Genomic DNA, 24,434 nt, shown 5'->3' on the forward strand with positions numbered 1-24,434 from the left:
TCAAAGACTAATTTTAGTGAGCTGGAGAAACACTGCTCTGGCAGAGGAACTGGTGTTCAATTTTCAGCAACCACATAGTGTCCATAAGCATCCATAACTCCAGTTCCAGTGGGTCTGACACCCTCTTATGGCCTCCTTAGGCCTTGGCATGCTCCACATATACATACATACATGTAAGGCAAAACACTCATGCATATAAAATGAAGTAAGTTCTTAAAAGGACTCTTCACTTGCCCCCAAAGGCATCTAGCATGACACAGACTAAATACTGCAAAATTCCCTAATTCATTTTCCATTGTCGAAGATAAGAATCAGGTTCCTGACTTTGAATGAATCAATGAATGAATGAATGCCTAAAATAAGCAGGAGCTCTGAAATAAAAGGATCATTTCCTACAAGCCAGATAATGTCCAGGTCTGTGACTGAACAAAAAGAATTAAGTAAAGAATGCCTTGTACTGAGTGTTTCAAGTTTTAGATTTCCACCTTGCTCCCACTGACATTCTGACCTCCAGACTTTATAGTACTCTTGGAGACAAGAGGCAGGCCATCTACACACCTTAAAGTGTTTGCCAGCATTGCTGGTCTCTCTCCAGTCCAAGCCAATACAACCTTATCCTCTGGAGTTATGAGAAGAAAAATGGTTCCAGATTATTACCTACTGCTCCTAAGAAACAAAGTCCCTGTAGAACGAAAGTCATTGCTAAGATTAAACCTTTCTCTAAAAGGTGAGTTCTTTAAGATATTACTACTCATCACTATTATATAGGCTATTTGGAATGTTTCTCTAATGTTACATAATTTTAAGTTTGCAACAATAAGCACACTGAGCACTTGATGTACAGGAACATGAGGTAAGATATGTTAGGCAATACATAACTTTTCAGCTACTGCTTTGGATTTTTTTTATTCAATTTCAAGTAATTCATGGTTTACTAGTCACTCACAGATGTTCATATATAATTTAACAGCAATGTTAACTTCAGCATAAAAAAAAATAAAGACACATTCAAAAGATACATTTTTCCACAGCAGGACAAAACTAGTATCTGTGAGAAGGGATACTAGGGTTTAAATTCCATAAACTGATGAAAGGTACTATTTTGGAAAGGAAAATTAAGGACTTTCAGATTTAATGTTAAATACTGGTAAAACTACAATGTACAAGACCTAACGATGTGTGCTAACATGCCAGTTTGCTGCTCTTCACAGCACAAAATTCTTTTATAAATAATTTAGTATATCATCAACAGCAAACATGTCTAATATGAAACAAAGCAATTACAGGAGATTTTTCTCCCAAATAATATCTTAGTGCAATGTTTGAGTTCTTCAGCAAGTTTGTATTGACTTTTTAATTAATTTGAGTGAGACCACATTTGTTTTATTTTATTCTTCTAAAGTGGTAAAGGTTCTGAGGCTCTGATGTCTCTGTGCAAAAGTTTAAGAGTTCTCTTCAAAAATACAGGAATTGTTTAAGTAAATTTCTACAAACTATAATCATAAAAGAATCTTACACTATATGAATTATGTATAGATATTATAAAAATGTGTAGGATTATCTTTCTTACCCAGTATTTCCTATCAGTTCAATAAAATATCAAAAATATAAATTGCACGTGATTTTATATATATCAAACTAAGATCTGAAGTTGAAAGTTACAATTTTAACGAATTTTCAACACAGTTCTTAGTACTTTTGCATTAATGCTCATCATTAAATGACTTTTAACATACAGAATTTTGTAATTAAAACTATCTACTCACCTTTCATTTCGGTTGATATATTCATAAATGTTAATTTGCTTTATTTCTGTATTACACAGGGTATGTCTAAATTAATTATACAGATATTCATTAACACAGAAAGTTTTTGTCATGTTTCCATGGTAAATGGAAATTCAAAATTAAAATACTCTCTCCTAGTCCAGGAAGAAAAAAAAAAAAAACAGCAAATGAAACAAATGATTCAACTTGATAAAATATGAATGGTTGTATGACGCTGTTGGGGAGAGTTGCAGCATAACCTGCCTCGGTGTTAGTGTTCCTGTCTCTTCAATCATAAGTAACCCCTCTGCAGAATCAGAATTCTGTCCTGAGTTTCTTAGTCATGCATAACTGCTAAGAGCCTAAAGATTTTAACCCTGTGTATTTATGAGAGTATTATACTGCCTTTGCAATGGCAAAATGACACCTAAGTTTCTTTAGCAACAATTCCCATTACAGCCCGTTTGGTGTGGGTAAATTATGTTTCCCAGGTGCTCATGATAAGAACTTTAAGAATACATTTAGACACGTTAACAATAAAAATACTGAAATTTATTCATGCAGTACAATGTCACAAAATTACCTTCTCCTAAATGCTTCCAGATGTGTCTTCAGCATAAGCAATCCTCTTTCTATAACTGTGAGACTTGAGTGTGATTCTTGTTCAAGACTGCTAGAAGCTATCATAAGACTTTCCATGCACTTGCTAATAAATTCTTGCTCCTTTTCCAAACCTGTTTTACCTGAAACCCAGATGTATATTCATTACAGTTTAACATTTTTATTTACCTATATTAAAGATAATGAACCAAACTGAAGCTTAATGAAATCTCCTCACAAAAAAGGGACTTATTAGAACTGGGAGTGGTGGTACATGCCTGTTAGTGCAGCACTCAGGAAACTGAGGTACGAACATTGAGAATTCTAAACCCATTAGGGATATATAGCAAGACTGAGTCTCTGAAAAAGCAATCCAGGATGGAGAGATGGCTCAGAAATTAAGATCACGGGCTGATCTGCCAGAGGGCTCAGGTTCAGTTCTCAGCACCCACACGGACCACCCGTGACTGCAGTTCCAGGACATCGATGCCCTCTCATGGCCTCTGTGGCACTGCAGACACATGCCACACATACACACATTCAGACAAACACTTACATACATAAAATGAAAACCTTTAAGGAAACAACAGAGACCTTTCAAATGACTCACCATTAATGTAGTAGGAGTTAATATACTGAATAGCTGCTCGGCTGACATCACCTGACTGCGCTCTCAGTGCAATGCCCCAAAACTGGTCCATACCACACAGCTAAGGATCAAAGACAAAACACTTTCAAATCATTGGTTAAAGGATGACAGATTATTAGATTAAAATATAAAACGCGAAATTAATATTAAACTTAATATTTTACAAAGTATTAAGAGGGCAATTTATAGTATTTGAATATTATATAATATAGTCATCATTATCAACAACCACAAAAACTTACAAACTTCCTCAGGTAATGAAGTATTTTTAAAGCCCATTGTATTTATTTATGAAGCATGAAACAATATGATTGCGCCAGGAGTGATGGCACAGGCCTTTAATCCCAGCACTCTGGAGGCAGAGGCAGGCGGACCTCTGTGAGTTCAAGGCCAGCCTGGGCTACAGAGCAAGTTCCAGAAAAGGGGCAAAGATGCATAGAGAAACCCTGTCTCGAAAAACCAAACAATAATAAAAATTGCTTAATAAGTTATACAGTATGAAAACTTCAATTATATAAAGCATGCCACAAAGGAATAAAAGCAACAAATTATAATCATTTGCACAGTATTCCAACAGTTTTCATCACAGTTACACTGACAAAGCTACACTTTCATGCAGTCACTCATAACTAAGTGGACACAGTAAGACTGTCTGATTACCTTGGAATTACTAAATAGAAACAGTAACACTGGTGTTAATATTAAAACAGAAACAAAACAAGATTCATAGTCTGGAGAGATGGCTCAGTGGTAAGAACACTGGCTATTCTTCTAGAGGTCCTGTGTCCACATGGTGGATCACAACCATCTGCAAAGGGATCTGATTGCCTCTTTTATGTACATAAAGACAGAGCACATGTGTACACAAATAAATACATATTTTTTTAAAAAGCCCCACATCACTGTAAAAAGAAACAGCAATAGTGGGAAGATAGGAAAGAACACAGTAGATGTAAAGATAAAGATTACTTTGTGAGACAACATCTCATGTAATCCAGGATGGTCTTGAACTCACTATGTAGCCAAGAGTGACACCAAATTCCTTATCTTTTTTTCTACCTCCCAAGTCCTGAAATTACAGGTGTGCACAACAGTCCTTGCTTGGTTTATGTGGTACTGGAACCTAGGGATCTGTACCTGCTAGGAGGCCAGTCTACAGATTGAGCTACACCACCAGATCTGAAATGACTATGGGGGTTGAGGATTTAGCTCAGTGGTAGAGTGCTTGCCTAGGAAGTGCAATGCCCTGGGTTCAATCCTCAGCTTAAAAAAAAAAAAAAAAAAAAAGACATTATAATATAGGCTAGTAACAATTTTGTCCTGATATAAAACAAACTTAACTACAGATAATACTACAAAAATTAAAGGCTACTAATTAGCTGACCAGAAGAATGTTCAACAAGGAAGACTTTTAAATAAGTTTATTTTAGAAGAATATAGTGACAATCATCCAAATACACTGCAGCCATCCAATCTGGGGAAGGGGAACATTTTAAACATGTTAAGACTAGAAGTTTGTAGGAATGTGCAGTTAATTAGATAATCATAATAACTGATCTATGCAGATTATTCTAGAAGGAAAAGGTCACTGTAAATTATATGTATACTATCATATTCTGCTATGAAGAGCTAATAACGTAGCTATAGCAAATAGCATACGAGTTGGACATCAGAGCTAGTGAAATGGTTCAGTGCCAAGAAGTGCTTGCTGCCAAATCTGGTGGACTGACTTAGCTACACCAGGCAGGATACATGAGGTAGAAGCAGGATGACCCCTGTAAGCTGTTCTCTGACTTCCAGAAACGCACAAGTGTGAGCATCAAAAATAAATAAATGTCTTTTAAAAGTCATTTCACACAAATTAAGTCTTTCACACAATACTTGATTATGTTTTCCAGGAGCTGCAAGGAGAATAATAGAACAGGCACTTTTTCTTCTAAACCAATCACAGAGCAAATAACAAGGCAAAAGAATACTTTTCTTTGACAAGTAAAACAAAACCACCACATCAAAATTGCTTTAAAAGTCAAAATATGAAACATTTAAAGCTTGAAATAATAGGCAGTGGATGTGCACACCTTTAATCTGAACACTCTGGAGGCAGAGGCAGGCAGATCTCTGTGAGTTTGAGGCCAGCCTGGTCTACAGAGCGGGTTCTACATTTTTGGTTGTGAGCCTAGCCTTTAACGGCTGAGCCATCTCTCCAGCCCTACAGAGTGGGTTCTAATACAACCAGGGCTACACAGAGAAACCCTGTCTGCAGGGTGCGGCACAACACTTGAAATAAAATTAAACTATACTAGTCAAAGTTTATAGAAAGTTACCTTGGTAATTTAATTTGAAGACAAGAGAAGTCTCACAAATTGATCTGATAAAACATTAAGTCAAGCCTTACCTCAGAGTTTGAGCCGCCATCATAGGCACTGGTAGCCAATCGAGCCAAGTTACAAAGGTGCTGAAACAGGTTTAAGCCAGTCATGCTGATTGTTTCAGGTTTTAGCTGGGGCATCTTAAGGAAAAAAATGGTTTTATTTTATTACATTATTAATTTAACTAACGACAACATAAAATGAATATTATCAAAAAAGATTTGGTAATAACTTAAATATTTTAATAATTAAATAAAATTCTATTCATGCAAACCCTGAAGATGTGTGCTTCAAACAGACACACCTACCTGATGTATACTTCAATTACACACACACACATACACACACACACCAGGAAAAGTAAATAAAAACATTCTGTCGTCTCTTAAATACTATGACTTTATACATTTACAAGATATGTAGCTAAATGCAACATTGAAAGACAAAATTTATGATAAATAAAATTTTATCTGTACCTTAACCTAAAACTGATTTATTATACTGTAACGGAGACATTATGAATTTGCAGGGAACTTTTCTAATCTCAAGAAAAAAGGCATTAAGAAAATGGGAGGAAGGGGTTGGGAATTTAGCTCAGTGGTAGAGTGCTTGCCTAGCAAGCATAAGGGCCTGGGTTTGGTCCTCAGCTCAAAAAAAAAAAAAGAAGAAGAAAGGAGGAGGAGGAGGAGGAGGAGGAGGAGGAGGAGGAGGAGGAGGAGGGGGAGGGAGAGGGGGAGGAGGAGGAGGAGGAGGAGGAGGAGGAGGAGGAGGAGGAGGAGAAGAAGAAGAAGAAGAAGAAGAAGAAGAAGAAGAAGAAGAAGAAGAAGAAGAAAATAGGAAAAAGAAACTAATTTTTCAGATAGTCTCATGCAGCCTAGGCTGACCTCCAACTTGCTATGTGAATACCTGATCCTCTTTCTCCCACCTCTCAAATATGGAGACCATAGGCCATGTACCACAAATAACACACATCTGTTTTTAACAATCATTGCTGTGAAAGTTACAGTTTATATAAAAATGACAACCTGCAACATCTGATTATGGTGAACAGAAACACAGACAATACTATCACCATTATACCTCTTACAAGGCCTTCCCAAGTAGCTAACAAATGTGGGTATTAGCTTATAGTTGGCCAAAGACAGACTGAAATTATGGGAATTTAACTCAAATAGACTCAAAGACTTGGGTCTTATACTTGTTGTTATGGGCACACATTTCAAACTGACAAACATTTTTAAAAATAAATACCCAAAAATCAACATTTATGATTAGTGCCATCCTTAAACATTATTTTAATTGCTCTAAATTCTTGAATAAATAGATTATATTTATAAATAAACTAAATTTACACTTAGTTAAAAATAAAAGGTAATATGACAGGAAAATATGAATTGGAAAACATATAAATAAGGATAAAAATTGATGCATTTGTTCCATTTAAAATCTATGTAGAGGTTGGGGATTTAGCTCAGTGGTAGAGCGCTTGCCTAACAAGCGCAAGGCCCTGGGTTCGATCCTCAGCTTAAAAAAAAAAGAAATCTATGTAGAAGAGAGAAAGACTAAGACAAATATGTTGAAGTTAGTCTTCAAGAGGTCAAAGTGCATACAGGAAATACAAAATAGAACTGCTAAGATGCGAAATTACCTTCTCCAGGAAAAGATGTTTATAGGTTTCCATTCCCATTGCATGCTGGTCTTTACTTCGAACTTGATTTAAAAACCAATGAAGTGCATCATCATAGCATTCAGAATCTTCTACTAAACAATGCCATAAGATGTCGACTTGCTCTAAACTTAACCCTGAACAAAAATGATAAATTTGTACTTCATTACTTTTCAAGGAAGGGGACAGGACACTGCTACACAGCTCTTTCTGGCCTACAACTTGTATTCCACCTGCCTGCAACTTCAAGTGATGAAATATTGATTATAAAATTAATGAAATAGTGACTTACCACATCTGCCTTGTGTTCTATAAATTATGTAAAAAACAATTTTGGACACATGTGTATATATATAGTTTTTTTTTTTTTTCATAAAATACATATATGTTGTAACTACTAGCTCAGTATTAATTCCTTATGATTTTCGGTCTGGAAATTTGAATAAGGATTATACAGAACATTTTGGTCCTAATTCAGTATACTAAATGCAGCTAGAGCCAAATATGTATGTAAAGCAGCTAGCTGGAAGCATGCTTTTTTTGTTGTTGTTGTTTGTTTTTGTTTTTCGAGACAGGTTTCTCTGTGTGGCTCTAGTGGTCCTAGAACTCACTCTGTAGACCAGACTCACCTAGAACTCAGAGATCTTCCTGCCTCTGCCTCCCAAGTGCAGGTATTAAAGATGAGTGCCACCACTGCCTGGATAGCTGAAAGCATTTCACAGAAAGTACTTTAAAAGAAACTGCACTATGGGGCTGGAGAGATAGCTCAGTGGTTAAGAGCACTGACTGCTCTTCCAGAGGACCCGGGTTCAATTCCCAGCACCCACATGGGAGCTCACAACAGTCTGTAATTCCAGTTCCAGGGGACCCAACATCCATAAAATACAAACACAAATAAAAATAAATTTAAAGAGAGAGAGAGAGAAACTGCACTAACATTAGCTATCAAAGCAGAAATACCAGAGCTGGAGACATGACTCAGCAGTTTAAGAGCACACACACCTCTTCCAGAGGATCCAGAACCCACATTAATTAGCTTACAACCACCTATACCTCCAGACTCTGGCTGCTGTGGGTACCCACACATGGATACACACATCCACACATAGATACACATAATTAAAAATGAAACAAAACAAAATATTACATATTCATAATCTTACATAATTAAAAACACACAACTTGAAAGGCTGGGGATATAGCTCATTAGTGAATGATGAGGTCCCTGGGTTTAATCTTCAGCAACACCAAAGAAAGGAAAGTATTCTAGAAGAGTCATACAATTAGGTTTAAAGGATTGTGTCAGGTTTGTAAAATGTGAATACATCACAATGTCAGAAAACATTTACCTATCAATATATTCTGAAATGTTTTATGTCTTCAACAACTATAATCTTAGCACTCAGTTCATAAGACAAGAATTTCAAGTTCAAAGTCAATTAATGCTATTCAAGCAGTTTAGGACAACCAGCCATACAGTGAAACTCTGTCTCAAAAATCGCATATGTTGTTGTGGATTATTTTCTAAGAAAAACACGTGTTGCTTAGAGGCAACCTGAGAGCTGAAAAGATGGCTCAGTGGTGAAGAGTGCTTGCTGCACTTAGAGAAACAGAGTTCTGGTCTAAGCATCAACAATGGGCAGTGCAAAACTGCCTCTAATTCCAGCTTCAGGAGATCTAACGTTCTACTCTCAAGCCTTGGTGGGCACCAGCACGCATGTCTGTCTTTCTCTCTCACACTTGTCTGGAAAACCAAAATAAATAAGTAAAATAGAAATTACAATAAATCTTAGAAGACTAGAGGTAATATAAACTACAGATAATGCTTAGTATATGTTATTAAACAATTTCGGTTGTTATAAAGAATGATAATAAAGTTAAAAGATTATACAAAATAAAAAGTATTATGGTTAATTATAGTAAATTACAAATTAGAATTGCTCAAATTCACTGAACCACTAAAACACATTCAATAATCTTTCAAAGCTGTTATTAATGTATTAATGTACCCAGCATAATTAAACATCATTACACTATATTTGTAATACTATTATTCTCTGGGAGGAGTGCTATTTTTCTTTTCGTTGTTGTTATTTTTGGCTTTTTTATCTAGACAGTAACTAAATTTTTTATAGAGAAGTTATATTGCATAAAATAACTTAAAATTCTTCTATCTTACAGACAGGATTACCTGTCTTACCTGGAGACAAGCAATCACAGCATTTTGAGGATTCAATTCTAAATTGAGGATTACAAGAGTAGAAAGCATATCCAAGATAGGAGATAAAGCCATTATTTCTATAAACTATGGGAAAATCCTTAGGAGCACGAAGCAAGAATGCAGGAAATGATGAAATACAGAGGATTAAGTTTGCTGGATCCAGATGACATATACATAGTACTCTGACCCAAAAATCAAAGGACTTCCAAATATAACAAGGAAAGACAAATCTAAATCTCTGTAGAATCAAAGAGAAAACATTATAGGCAGTCACAAGTCTGAATATGCTTTAAAAAAAGAAACAAGCTGGGCAGTGGTGGCACACGCCTTTAATCCCAGCACTTGGGAGGCAGAGCCAGGCGGATCTTTGTGAGTTTGAGACCAGCCTGGTCTACAGAGCGAGATCCAGGAAAGGAGCAAAGCTACACAGAAAAACTCTGTCTCAAAAACCAAAAGAAAAAAGAAAAAAAGGAAAAACAAAACAAAACAAAACAAAACAGACAATTCGAAGAATTTTTAACTTAATGAGACCACCCAAAGCCTACTGTGGTTTCCTATAGTCTGGGGGTGGGCATGAAAGAATAGGAATGACCAAACTCCCCTACTAAGAAATCAAATAAACACAAAACTTAGCAATTATTAGAAATTATTTATACTGATCTTATTTGTTTTATTTCCTATCTCCATATAAGATGATGTTATATTTTGTTTCTTTTTGTTTTTAGTCATAGTGGGGTACAATGACCTAATAAAACAAAACAAATATTCTATAAAAAAGATGTTATATTTTTAAATCTGTTGGTATTCCAATGTTAGGTGAACATCTTCTAGTCTAAATGTGAAAAAATTACAGACTTGAACCAACAAGAGAAACACATGGTTTAGCATAGATCAGGACATTTAAAGAAGTGATGATGCTCTCTCTGTCTTCCCTACCCTGGGAGCAGCTCTCCTGCCTTGGCCCCTCGCTCCTGAAAATGTATGCCTGCTCCAAGTTCATCTCCACCCACTCCTCGATTGCTGCTGAGTGGAGTTGAACCTATGAACAGATGAAGGCCCCATCAGCTTAGCAGTTCCTCCACCTCTGACCTCACTCATCCCTAGCTGCAGCTTCCAAACCAGAGTCATTTCTAGGGGCTAGGGCTGCTACAGTTGGGGTGGCTGGCTCTGGGGCTGGAATTGAGACTATTTCGGGGAGCCTCATCATTGGTTTCCCAGGAACCCTTCCCTGAAGCAACAGCTCATCTCCTACGCGATTCTGAGCTTTCCCTCTCAGAGGCCACGGGGCTCTTCTGCCTAACGGTGGCCTTTCTCCTCCTCTTCGCCATGTGAAGCAGCCATCTCCACTTCCACCTCCCATCGCTCTGTCATGTCCCATCTGCCCTGTGTGCTCCTTTTCCTGTACCTCCCCAGGAAAGTGCTTGGCTCCGAGTTTGACAGAAATAAGACAAATAAATACTGTGTTAATGGAAAAAAGTGATGATGAGACTGTCCATATTAACTAAAGCATGTGAAAGATGCTGTTTAACAAATGAAGCTATTCTGACATGCTAACATAAAAAGGAAAAGCCACCATCAGTGTAATCAGAAAAAGAGCAATCAAGATTCCTCTTCCATGTAAGAATAGCTATCATGCAAACCTGGCCTCATTCTTAAATCTACAAAAGCAATTAGTACTTGGAAGGAGAGAGGAAGAGAGGGAGAGGGAGAGGGAGAGGGAGAGAGAAATTATTAATGAAACAGCATACATGACTTGAAATGTAACTGGAGCTTCCAAATACCACCTATGAACCCAAGTAATTTTAGGAAAAATTAACCCAAAGAATAAAGTTTGTGGCTATTTTAAACTAAAATTACAAGATTCCAAAAATAGTGATGGAAGATGTAGTTACACTCAAGTGGTATTTTCTCCTATTCCTAATATTTTACCTTAAATGAGTCCTTTACCACTTGAGAAACACTTGAAAGCAGTGAAGCCAGAAAGAGATTTTATCCTGGCCATGCTTATACTATACTAACATCCACAAGAAAATATTAATAGTAAATGCTTATTCAATGATGCTAGCACAAAGATATAAAAATTACTATGAAAAGCCATGGGGATTTTGTACTTGAAATGTCTAAAAAAATGTTCTAGAGCTGGAGAAGTGGCTCAGAGGTTAAGAGCACTGACTGCTCTTCCAGAGGTCCCGAGTTCAATTCCCAGCAACCACATGGTGGCTCACAACCATCTGTGATGAGATCTGGTGCTCTCTTCTGGCCTGCAGTCATACATGCTGTATACATAATACATGAAAATAAATCTTTTAAAAAAAATGTTCTAATGGAATGTCTAATGCAGTATCTAGGGGAGGGGAAGGCACTTGACACTTGGCGATGCAAGTCAGGGATCTAGAGCCCACATGGAGGAGAGAACTGATTCTTTCACGGTGATCTCCTCATGCACCTTTAACAGGCACATGCATGTACAAGCACAAATAAATATAAGATGAATTAAAATCTTACTGAAATGATCAGGCGATCCCAGAGTTGAAAACACACAGGTTAGGAACTGGAGTCGAACTTGAACTTCGGCACTATGGCTGTACCTACAAAGAACCATTCACACAATTAACACAAGCTCTATACCAAACAGGGTCTTCATAGTGTAGATGAAGAATGGCCTTGAACTCAAGGCAATCATCCTGCTTCATCATGCCAATCACTGGGATTACAGGTCTAGGCTACCACACTCAACAATATCCTACATCTTACAGTAACATACTTAATGTTCCTAATCATAATATATGCCAAAAAAGCAGAAATCCTATAAAGATTTATACAATGCTCCTTTGTCTTAATTACACAACTGTATGCATTAACAAGGTCATGAAAATTTTCAGGCTATAACAACATTTATTTTCACTTAGTTTTTTTTTTTTATACTTTAAAAAAAATTACATTTCTTTTATTTTATATACATAAATGTTTGTTTGTGCTCACTGAAGTTAGAAGGGCATCAGAGTCCCTCAACCTGGACATCCGGATCTTTATAAGCCACCATGAACCTAGGTCCTCTGTAAGAGTAACAAGTACTCTCAACCACTGAGCCATCTCTCCAGCCTTCAAGTTATTTTTTTTAAGTATGTAAATAAAAAACTCAAAAGTAAAAAAAAAAAAAAAAAAAAAAAAATTCTAAGAAATCATCAGTAAATAAAAGAAAGGATATTTGAAAATTATATGATATCCACATAAATTAAAAGTTAATATATGAAAGACTACATGGTCCATCTGTACTGCACATGTTATATCACTATCCATGTAGATATTATTTAACTTAACATGATATAAATCTAGTTCATAAAAAATACCTTTACAGCCAGGCGGTGATGGCATATGCCTTTAATCCCAGCACTTGGGAGGCAGAGCCAGGTGGTTCTCTATGAGTTCCAGGCCAGCCTTGATGTACAAGGCAAGTTCCAGGATAGCCAGAACTGTTATACAGAGAAACCTGTCTCAAAACAAACAAACAAACAAAAAAAAAAACGGGCTGGAGAGATGGCTCAGAGGTTAAGAACACTGGCTGTTCTTTCAGAGGTCCTGAGTTCAATTCCCAGCAACCACATTGTGGCTCACAGCCATCTGTAATGAGATCTGGTACCCTCTTCTGGCCTGCAAGGATACATGCAAACAGAACACTGTATACATATTAAATAAATAAATCTTTCAAATAAAAAAAAGACAAAAAAAAAAAAAAAAAACCAAAAAAAACCAAAAAAAAAAAGAACAAAAACAAACAGCAACAACATTGGTTCTCAATGTTCCTAACGCTTTAACCCTTTAATACAGTTCCTCATGTTGTGGTGACCCCCAACCATAAAATTATTTACTTTGTTACTTTATAAGTATAATTTTGCTACTCTTATGATTCATAATTATCTGTGTTTCCAAATGGTCTTAGGAGATCCCTGTGAAAGGGTTGTTCAAGCCCTAACAGGGGTTGCCACGACCCACAGGCTGAAAAGTGCTACTCGAAAGACTAAGGTCATAGGGCACCTTTCCTGCTCTTAGTGGCTATTTAATGTATCAGTGCTTTTTTGTGAAAAGGAAAAAATCTGGAGCCATGAAGAAAAGTAGGAAGCAACTCACAACCTAAGATGAAGTTCAAGGCTTTTAATACCTTCTAGTCTTTAAATAAACAGGAATTTCGTAGCAGTGGCATTATAAGTATGGAGGAATGGAATTTATGGGCTTTGCTTTTCACGGCTTTCTTAAACTTCTTTTTTATACACCCTATAACCATCCACCAGGGGCGGCATCATGCCCAGTGGGCTGGGACCTCCCACACCAGTCATTAAAGAAGCCCCTGCCCCAACAACATGCTCCAACGCCAGTCAGTGAGCATGACTTTCTCAAGCCAGGTTCCCTCTTCCCAAACGACTTCAGTTTGAATCAAGTGACATCAGACAAGCATAAGGATCAATCTTTGATCTCCAACACCCATGTGAAGAGCCACATAATCTGAGCTCTAGACCAGCCTGGTCTACAGAGTGAGTTCCAGGACAGCCAGGGTTACTCAGAGAAACTCTGCCTCGACAAACAAACAAGAAAGAACAGAAAAGCCAGAGAACCCATGTCTGTGCACTTACAATCCAGAGTCCAAAGCAGAAGATGTGGAGATTAGAGAATCCAGTGGGGCTGACTATTTAGACATTCTGACCCACTAGCACAATCCTCTTAAAATACAGTAGAGAATTCCTAAGGAACACTCTCTGAGGCTGACCTGGTCTCCCCCGACACACACACACACATGCACCCATACTTGTTAACATGCACATACACAACATAAATATAAAAGTAAACAAGTAACATAAACCACTCTCTTTGGAGTTTTAATACCAAAATAGGTCAGTCTTTTATCTAAGGAACCCTGGGACTCAAGAAATTTTCTAACATGCTTGTGTAAGAATTGAATTTCCCTTCCTATCCAACAGTATCTTCCCCTGGCCGAACCTCAGCATTTCTGTATTATAATCCCCATAAGGGGCGAAAGATGCCCCAAATTCATGAGATCAATGTGCTTTTAAAAATGAGTATTATTATACAGCCTGAAAAAACAGAGAACATACACTAAGGCAGCCCAGATAATACCTCTCTACTTTGAATATGGATGAATATACTGATGGCAATATGTAGTACTTAACACAAAAAGTTCTAGCTTGGTGAGATTTCACCACTAAGGGAACACTCTAAAGTTAAGGTCAAATCAGGCTCTATAATGAGTTTCAGGCCAAGAAAATCTGCTTTAAAAGTAAATTTAAAGAAGATTATACACTACTTAGACATAAATCCCAGCTCCTTTCCTCACCACATGAGTGGCCTTGGGATCTACTGTTTCCTCTTTAGTGTTCTTATTTGAAAAAGGAGACTGTCGTGCTCAAATGGGCTGCTGTACATCTTGAAAAGGTTGGCAGTTAATTCTTTTATTGATTACCGTGTACAAGTGTAAGATGATGATGAGTGCACACCACTCATGCAGTTGTAAGAGGACAGATGACAATATTCATTGATCACTCTCCACCCATCTTTTCTAGACAAGGTCTCTAGGCTAGAGATGGCTCAATGGTTAAGAATTGCTCTTCCAGAGGACCTGGGTTCAATTCCCAGCATGCATTTGGTAGAGTTCACAACTATCTGTAACTCTAGTTTCAGGGAATCCTAAGCCCACTTCTGGCCTCTGTGGACACTAGGCATGAAAGGAATGCAGACAAATCACATGGGTGTACACGAAGGCAAAACATGCAAACACATAAAGTGAAATAAATAAACAACTTAAAAATATATTTACAAACTTTAAAATAAAAGTATTACTAAATTGGAAAAACACTAACCTTTTCTGGAGAATTACTTTTAACTAACGATAATAACTTTCAATTAATTTGAGTAGTAAAAATTAACCAAGTCCCAAGTAAAACAACCAAATTTTACTAAGAATTATGGAAGTAACATCATGAAAATCTTGTAACATAATGTCTTTGATTTTTTTCTCTTACAGTTTCACATAAAAACAGTTACTTTTTACATATTAATCAAAGAAAGTAGAAAATTATCTATCAGAGGACAAGAACTCATCCAACCCACTGGAAAAGTACTTACAATGCATGCTTCTGCCTCCCTTCTCTGATGCCTTGAATGTAATACACCAGATTGTCAAAGAAAAGCTTCATCATGCTCAGTTCTTTTTCTGCCCACCTGGCCCAATTAGAAGAGAATAAAAATTGTTACCAGGGAAAGGGCCTGAGAACAAAAGATACGCCTTAAATGGAGAAAGTGTAGGAAATCTTCAAATTTTTAAGTTGTTCTTTTGATTTGGTTTGGCTGTTTATCTTTTTTTTGTTTGTTTTGTTTTGTTTCTCGAAACAGGGTTTCTCTGTGTAGCTTTGCACCTGTCCTGGAACTCACTCTGTAGCCCAGGCTGGCCTCGAACTCACAGAGATCCGCCTGACTCTGCCTCCTGAGTGCTGGGATTAAAGGTGTGCGCCACCACCACCCTGCTAGATTAGACTGTATTTCAAAACAGGGTTTCTCTGTGTAAATAGGATTGTCCTGGAACGGACATGAGTCGCCATGCCCAGCTGACAGCACAGCAAACACCTTTAGTCCCAGCACATGGGAGGCAAGTCCATTTCTGTGAATCCATGGCTAATGTGTTCTACTTAGCAAGTTCCAGGCTAGTCAAAGTTATATAATATAAGACCCTGTGACAAAAAACAATTTTTTTTTTTTTTTAAATCAGGCTGGAGCAATGGCTTGGTGGTAAACAGTACTGGCTACTCTCCTTAAAGAATCCCAGGTTCAATTTCCAGCACTCACATAGCAAAAAAGCCTATGAGATTAGAGAGTGTGACAGATATACGATATACCAACTGCTAAGTAACTGGTAACAGTTAGGCATAAGAGCTCAGAGCGTTTTCCTATCAGACTATTACCCTTAGAACAATTGTTTTAGTATTCATTAATCATAACTTCTCTGTAAGTACAAAGAAACAATAAGGTAGTGTTCAGATGATCACTATAAGATGATTTTGTACCATATTCTAGTGATAGAAAAAACTAAGAGAATGTGAGCATTTATTTTATTACAGATCTTTATCAGGAGGTCTCTACAGTGGTCACATATAATAAAAACATTCTCCCAGAGTTAGAGCATCAAATGCTATAGTATTGTTCTCAAACTACAAAGAAAACAAGTCTACTAATAAATAAATACTGTTCATATGGTTAAAAGACAGAAAAGGGGAGCAAAATTTTTAAATTATGAAACCCAACTTTTTCCCTTTAAGCACAGCAAAATCGACTACAAAGCCTAATAATATAATTTTCAAGAAAATCTTACAAAGTATCTCCCATCTCTTACTCACTCACATTGTGATCCAATGTGTGTCATAACTGCTGCCGAACTGCTGAAAAGTACCAAACAGCTTTGGAAGAAGACGGAGTGAGATCACCACTGATCTGAAACAGTAAAACACATTGCACAGAATAAAACAAGGAACTCTAGACTGTTAGAGATACCCAGTCCTTAAGAATCTTAAAAGTTCTTAATGGACTTGACATATAAATATACTCTTACAAAAATAATTGTATTTAATGTCTGTTTATATTGGTAGGCAAAAATTCAAGTTTCAAAATTTCCAAACCAAGACTTATAAAAAGACTTAGGGAGCAGGTGTGATAATGTACATCTTTAATCCCAGCACCCAGGAGGCTGTGAGTTCAAGGCCAGCCTGGTCTATAAAATGAGTTCCAGGAAAGGCGCAAAGCTACACAGAGAGACCCTGTCTCGAAAAAACAACAACAAAAAAAAAACAACTAAACAAAGTAAAAATATCTGGTTTAAATCCAAGTTGAAAGAGCCTTTTAAAGTACATATGTTTTTTTTAAAAATAAACTTTATGATAGTTATTATCACTTTTCCCAAATTATTATATCATTTACATAAAAATGGACCCTCACTGCATCATAAACAGTGTTTCTGAAACAAAGAGCTCGTCATACTCTAAAGATGAACGTGAAAGGAGGGTAGTCACTCTGCTGCAGAGAGACCTCAACTAAAGAAGTGCTAACCTTTGGGTTGGGAGAGCTCAATAACACACTATCTGCCTAACATTAGCAAGGTCCTGGGTTCAGCCCACTGTGTGTGGGGTAAAGGCAGGTAGGAGGTTTCTGTGCAACACCCTTTGTTTTATACATGAAAAACTATACAAAGGCACATACTAAGTACACAGTTGCCTTTAATTTTTATTTTTTTATTTATTATTTTTTTTTGTGGAGGGGAGGGTTTTCAGACAGGGTTTCTCTGTGTAACCCTGGCTGGCCTGGAACTCACAGTGAACCCACCTGTCTCTTCATCATGAGTGCTGGAATTAAAGGCATACACCACCATCTGACTATAGTTGCTTTTAAAATAAGCCAAAGAACTTAGAAGACAAGATTTTCAAGGAATATGAAAATATAAAATGGCACATAAAAGTATGAAGGACTTAGGCAGAAAAAAAGCAAAAAACTGAAAAATTAAACAGTATTTAATAGAACTAGAGAGGAATATACCACACTAGTATAAACTAAAGAGTGACAGGACAGTAATAAAACTAACGTCTAATGACATCTAAGAACTAACTGAATATTTTAAATAAATATTTAAAACTTAAGTGTTTTGAAATAGTCAAACATGTTTTCCAATAGAATAGCTCAGTAAGAAAAAAAATTACTTACTGAACAAGCCTAATCACCTGAGCGATAACCTATGAGCCACTAGCCCTGGTTTATGTGCTGGGCATTACACCCACGTTTGTACAAACTAAACAAGCACTCTGTTGCCTAGGCTGAATCCAGAGTTTATAATCTAGAGTCATCATCAAATAATCCTCTCTCAAGCTCCATGAAGAACAACTGGTTTTTACTTATTTGTCAATTCTGTCTGTCTGTCTGTCTGTCTGTCTGTCTGCCGGCATGTGTGCACTCACACTTGAACCAAGGCACATGTGTGGAGATCAATGGAGAACCTGTAGGCAGTGGAAACACAAGGCGGGTCCAGGCGAGGAAGCATGTGCTTGTACGCACTGCATCATCTCACTGGCCCAGTATTACCGGCTTTATTTCTGGGTATATATGTAAGCATACGTGTTGCTGGTAATAGAATAGGCCTTGCACATGCTAGATATATATGCTATCACTGTATCTCCAGGCATCACTAATGGTTTTTATTTTCCTGAAAGATTTAACTAAAATAGAACACATCAATTTCATTTGTCTTCACAAAAATAAAATCAATGAGAAACCACAAAGGAAAAATAGAACAGTAACATCACAACAAAAAAAGCAAATTTCAAAATTGTTTATAGAATACAATTTCAACAACAGTTTTTTTAAAAAAGAGAAAGACTGGGAGTGGAGAGAATGCTAAGTGGTTAAGAGCACTAGATGATCTTCCAGGACCTGGGTTTGATTCCGAGCACTCAAATGGTAGCTTAGAACCATGACTCCAGTTCCAAGGGATCCTATACCCACTTCTGGCTCTACAGATACTAGGCATGGACATGATTAAAAAACAAAGAAACAAAGAAACATAAAAACAGGAAAACCACTAATACACATAAAACATCAATAACAAAATTTCTCAAAACAAAATTTAAGTGAGTGAGTGAGTGAGTGAGTGAGTGAGAGAGAGAGAGAGAGAGAGAGAGCGTAAAACACATGTGGAGGCCAGAGGATAACTTTTCTAAAGTCTGTTCTATTCTTTCCCTACGTTGGTCAAAAGGAACAAACTGGTTTTTCGTCTTGGCAGCAGCATCTTTACCCAATGGCTCTGTCTTTATTCCAAATAAACCTTGTATGGAGAGCTGATGTTCTAAAGGCTTCGACAAAGAAGTTGCTCTCCAGAAGCTGGTCATGAATGACTGGTCTAGTGGCAGATGTCACAGGAACATGCGATTCAGGTCACAGAGTGGATCTCTTCCTGGTCCCCTTCTTCACCCCTGGAAACGAGGTCTCACTATGCAGTCCAGAGGCCTCAAATTCACAACCCTCCTGTCTTAGTCTCTCAAGATCTAAGATTACAGGTGTGGGGACCATAAGTACTATCTTCTACTTTGTAAAAATCTACTTTACTGGAGTGTGAATGACATTTAAAAACGATGTATTTTATGTACTCAACTCGATGAGTTCTTAGCCTCATTTTTTTATACATGAAAGAAGTTGAGACCAAAAGAAAGTGCTCATCTACTTAGAATAATGGTTTCTAAAATGTTTTCATTTTAGATTAAGTTAATTCATTTCTTTGTTTAACTTCTTTATATATAACAAGAAAGTACAAGAACATTTTAATGCAATTTGAACAAAATAACCACAACTGTGTTGCCAAAAATCAAAGAAAGTGTGTTATGTAAGAAAGTATAATGAATCCAATTATTTAGAAAATAAATACACTCTAATCATTAGAAAAAATAAATAAAAGGAGTATTACTAATCCTTTGATTATGCTAGAGAGGAGCTGATCTGGGTGCAGAATACAAAAGAACTATTACTGAGAGATAAAGTATTGAACATGTCCCTCAATAGAAATAGAGCATGACGATCCTAACAGCTGCAAGGTGACTGATTGTATGTGCACATTAAATACTATGAAAACAGCATACCCATTCTGCACAGAAAGAACTGTTACTCAACAAGAAAAAAAAATTGCAATTCTTGTTTACCTGTTGTTCCCTAAATTTTCAAGGCAGCCTTCAATGAATCTCATTCGAATCTGTCTATCCGTAAACCAACAAACCAAAGAACAGAGAAGTTTCTCTGCCTCATTTATTAATCCTTCAGAAAGATTAACCTACAAAAAATATATATAGTTATTTCTTATCTTGACTACATTTTGCTGTAATTTTTATGTCCTTCTGGATTTATTATACAACTTACTGCATCATCATCTTGCACTATATCCCATAATAAAGTGTTTCCTTTCTTGCAGACATTATCCAAATTAATGTCTGTCACAGCATTACTGTTGAATTGATGTTTATGTACTGCAGGACCTAAAAGGACAAAAGATAACACATTATAGATAAAGACAGCTGAGTGTAATCAGAAATTACAGAATTTATAAATTAGCAATCCCAATAAATATGTAATAAATTTTGAGCTTATAAAATATAATATTAGCATAATTGTTTCACTAATGAATGAATGAACATCAATAGGTCTGTTTGTAATTAAGGCTAAAGTGAAATATTCATTCTATTGTCTCTATTTTTAATAAATATGAATGCATCATATCAAGAGAACTGTATGAATACCTGGAACTCTTATGAAGCATATAGGTAAGTTATCTGAAACAAGACTTTAATCACTGGACATTCTGGGACCCTCAAGTATAATCATTTATAGTTCTTAGTTTTGGGAGGCTTTGTTTTCTATTTACTTATTTTTGCAGTCTGACTGCTGTTTCCCCACCTTCCTCTTCTCCCTCCTCACCTCCCCTCTGCCTCCCCCATTCACTCTTCCTCCATTGCTATTCAGAGATGGGCAGGCCTCTGATAGATATCAACCAAACATGGCATATCAAGTTGAAGGCTTGATGAGGCAACCCAGTCTGAGGGTAAGGGTCCCAGAAACCAGAACAAGAATGCTCCCACAAAATAGATCCATATCAATCACCCTGCATAAAACTCAAGTCCAAGGGGATCAAAGACCTCAACTTAAAACCAGATATATTACGAGACAGTGGGGAGTCGCCTTGAATGCACTGCTGCAGCAGAGAACTTCCTGAGCAGAATACCAAACTTGAAGGCACTAAGATCAACAACCAACAAACAGGACTTCATGAAACTGAAAAGCTTCTGTACAGCAAAGGAACACAGTACAAAATGTCAATAGTACAAAGCGGCAGCCTACAGAATGGGAAAATACCTTCACCAACCCCACATCAGACAGAGGGCTAACTTCAAAAATATATAAAGAACTCAAGAAATTAGACATCAACAAACCAAATAATTTAATTAAAAATGGAGAACAGATCTAAACAGAGAATTCTCAAAAGAAGAATCTCAAATGGCTGAGAAACACTTAAAAGAAATGTTCAACATCCTTAGCCATCAGGGAAATGCAAATCAAAATGACTCTGAGATCTAAGACCAAAAACACAAGTGACAGCTCATGGAGGCAAGGATCTGGAACAAGGGGAACACTCCTCCATTGCTAGTGAAAGTGGAAACTTGAACAGCCACTCTGGAAATCAATACGGAGGTTTCTCAAAAAATTGGGATTCGATCTACCTCAAGACCCAGCAACACCACTCCTGGGCACATACCCAAAGGACACTCCACCATACCACAAGGACACTTGGACTTTGGTTTGGTTTTTTTGTTTGTTTGTTTAAAAAAAAAAGGGGGGGGGGAATTAAGTATAATGAGGTATTGTATACCTTTAATTGGAGCACTCAACAGAGGCAGGTGAGATCTCTGTGTATTCCAGGTCAGCAAAGTTACCTTGTGAGACCCTGCCATCGCCATCACCACCACCTCCTCGCCCCCACAACATATATCAAGCAGAAAGGGAGAGAGGGTGAAGAGCTCGGACTGCTCTTCCAGAGGACCCAGGTTTGATTGTCAGCAACCACATAGTGTTTCGTTAACTCCAGGCCCTGGGGGTATGACACCCTCTTCTGGCCTCCATTGGCAGCGCATGCACCTTGTGCACAGACATACATACATGTAGGCAAAACACCCGTACATATAAAATAAATAAATGAATAAAATCTTTTTTGAAAAAATGTATTGGATTTATACTCAAAACAGCCAATTTAATCAACAGATTCTAATATATCAGACTTTCTAATAAAAGTTTTCCAAAGTGTCCATTATTTTATACTCCTCATGAATTTCCAATTGTTGTACATTCTTTTATTTTTTTATAGACTTATTTCTTAGGCGGGTTGTGGTGGTGCATGCCTATAATCCCAGCACTCGGAGGCAGAGGCAGGTGGATCTCTGTGAGTTCGGGGCTAGCCTGGTCTACAGAGCTAGTCTAGAACAAGCTCCAAAGCTACAGAGAAACCCTGTCTCAAAAAACCAAAAAGACTTATTTCTATTGGTTTTATGTGCATTGGTGTTTTGCCTGCATGTATGTGTGTGACAGGGTGTCAAAAGCCCTGCAACTATAGTGTCAGACATTTGTGAACACCCTGTGGGTGCTGGAAATTGAATCTAGGTCCTCTGGAAGTGCTCTTAACTGCTGAACCATTTCTCCAGTCCCCCGTTGTACATTGTTAATGCTGGTCTTTAAATTTACCATTCTGTTATGTGTATAGTATTAACTCATGTAGAATGCACTATAATCATTTCTTCTTCTATAAAGTAACTGTTCAAATCTTTTTTTTTTTGAGACTGTTCAATCTTTTGTCCAGGTTTTTTGTTGTTGTTGTTGTTTTGGAGGAAGTGTTTTATTATAATATCCACAAGCTGACTTCAAATTGTTCAGCTATGGAAATCCTTCTGTATCAACCTTCTAATAACCTGAGAATATAAGCATACAGCACACCTGGATCCCATATGCAAATTTAACTGTTTGTTTCAATGTGTTGGAAGGGTTCATTAGAATACCAAAACTTTTGTTACTGTTGTTTGCAGTATTAATACATAACCATTTGGTTTAATTTCCAACTTCATATAGTAAAAACAATGTGTAAAAACTAGCTAACTCAAGGGAAACTCGTGGCACAAGAATGAAAACATGGCATCGAATTCGTGCTGGTGTCCTCAAACTGCGATGAAACAACCTAAGCGCAGCAATACAGTTCCCACCAGAACCCAACCTACCACATTCCCTTAGACTGTACTGCTCCGTCATTCCAAAGCCTAAACTGCTGTGTGCTGATGGTATAAATCAAGACATTATTTCCCCCTTTTTCTTTTCTTCCTTTTCCTTCTGATTCTTCTACTTCTTCATCATCATCATCATCATCATCATCATCTTCTAATATAATTTTGTTGTGGACTGGAGATAGAGGCTTGCTTTCTATATAGTACAGGCTGGCCTCGAGTTTAAGACACTCTGCTTGAAGCTGAGACTACAGGCATGTCTATTAATCCTTACGTAATCTCCATTCCTACAAATCTGGCAAGGTTCTATTACTTTTAAGTTCAATTTAGAGTGATCTGACTAACCACTTCTCAACCATTCTCATTACCAGACGAAGACAGACCTTTCTCTTGTAGCAGTGATCTCTTACTTTCCCAACCCTCCCTAACTCCAAGCAATCTGTACCTCTGTCTTTATAGATCTGATCACTCTGGGCACTTCAGAAAAATGGAATCACACATTATATGACAATATTTTGTGCTGTATTTATCTGTGGGTCCTAAATTTCTAAAAATAAAATCTATCATAACCACATTTCCCAAAATATATTTTTTTACTTATCATTAATACGCATTGTCTTCCCAAGGTGAACATCATTTGATGAAAATCGACTCAATAGCAGAGTTCTGCTGACAATGCAAAGAACCCTTGCTTCTATGACCCCAGCACCACAGACAGACAAAAGGCCTCATTTAGTCTCATGATAGAGCGCTTATGCTAACTCTACTGTCTTGACAAAAAAAAAAAAAAGAAAGAAAGAAAAAAAGAAAAAGAAAGCTGTTGTTTAAGTTATTTTGGCAAAACCATTTAAACATATCATTAACAGTTTATTCTTTTTAACCATACAATTAAATTAGTCCAGGTTTGAACAAGGTAATATTGACTTACTATAGAATCTTACCTTGACTAAGATGTTCATGATAAATAGATGCTAAATTGGGAAGATGTTGTTGAAGATGAGATGTTAGTTCTGCATGTGAATTTATCTGAACTAGTTCCTCTTCACATCCAGATTCTTCACCATCAAAATCAGCCATATTTTTTTCTGACTTGGCACTGACCTGCGAGCTACTGCAGCTGACATCATCTGCACTTAGCATGTCATCAACCATATGTCTACAACACACAGAAAACCATAAGCTTAGCAATTACAAACTTTTCATTTACTTATTTATCTATTTATTTGGTGCTAGTGATTAAACCCAGGTCCTAGACAGACGGTGATGCACTTCTTTAATCCCAGCACTCAGGAGGCAGAGACAGGCGGATCTCT

General features: G+C 37.0%; 1 protein-coding gene and 1 pseudogene across 4 annotated transcripts in view; one reads left to right on the plus strand and one right to left on the minus strand.

Moving 5' to 3' along the window:
* The window catches only part of Usp34 (ubiquitin specific peptidase 34), a 193,959-nt gene that overhangs the window by 101,820 nt on the left and 67,705 nt on the right, over nucleotides 1–24,434 (minus strand). For all 4 annotated transcript variants that reach the window (XM_036201252.1, XM_036201253.1, XM_036201254.1 and 1 more), the window contains 10 exons: nucleotides 24,063–24,277; nucleotides 20,222–20,337; nucleotides 20,008–20,135; nucleotides 16,676–16,765; nucleotides 15,407–15,502; nucleotides 11,777–11,859; nucleotides 7,033–7,187; nucleotides 5,411–5,524; nucleotides 2,977–3,076; nucleotides 2,350–2,509 (listed from right to left, as the gene is read on the minus strand). In XM_036201252.1, coding sequence (XP_036057145.1) covers nucleotides 2,350–2,509; nucleotides 2,977–3,076; nucleotides 5,411–5,524; nucleotides 7,033–7,187; nucleotides 11,777–11,859; nucleotides 15,407–15,502; nucleotides 16,676–16,765; nucleotides 20,008–20,135; nucleotides 20,222–20,337; nucleotides 24,063–24,277 — 1,257 coding nt within the window. The remainder of the gene's footprint in view (nucleotides 1–2,349; nucleotides 2,510–2,976; nucleotides 3,077–5,410; nucleotides 5,525–7,032; nucleotides 7,188–11,776; nucleotides 11,860–15,406; nucleotides 15,503–16,675; nucleotides 16,766–20,007; nucleotides 20,136–20,221; nucleotides 20,338–24,062; nucleotides 24,278–24,434) is intronic.
* LOC118592372 lies at nucleotides 10,321–10,603 on the plus strand (annotated as a pseudogene).

The sequence above is a fragment of the Onychomys torridus genome, chromosome 10, assembly GCF_903995425.1.
Source record: "Onychomys torridus chromosome 10, mOncTor1.1, whole genome shotgun sequence".
Lineage (NCBI taxonomy): Eukaryota > Metazoa > Chordata > Mammalia > Rodentia > Cricetidae > Onychomys > Onychomys torridus.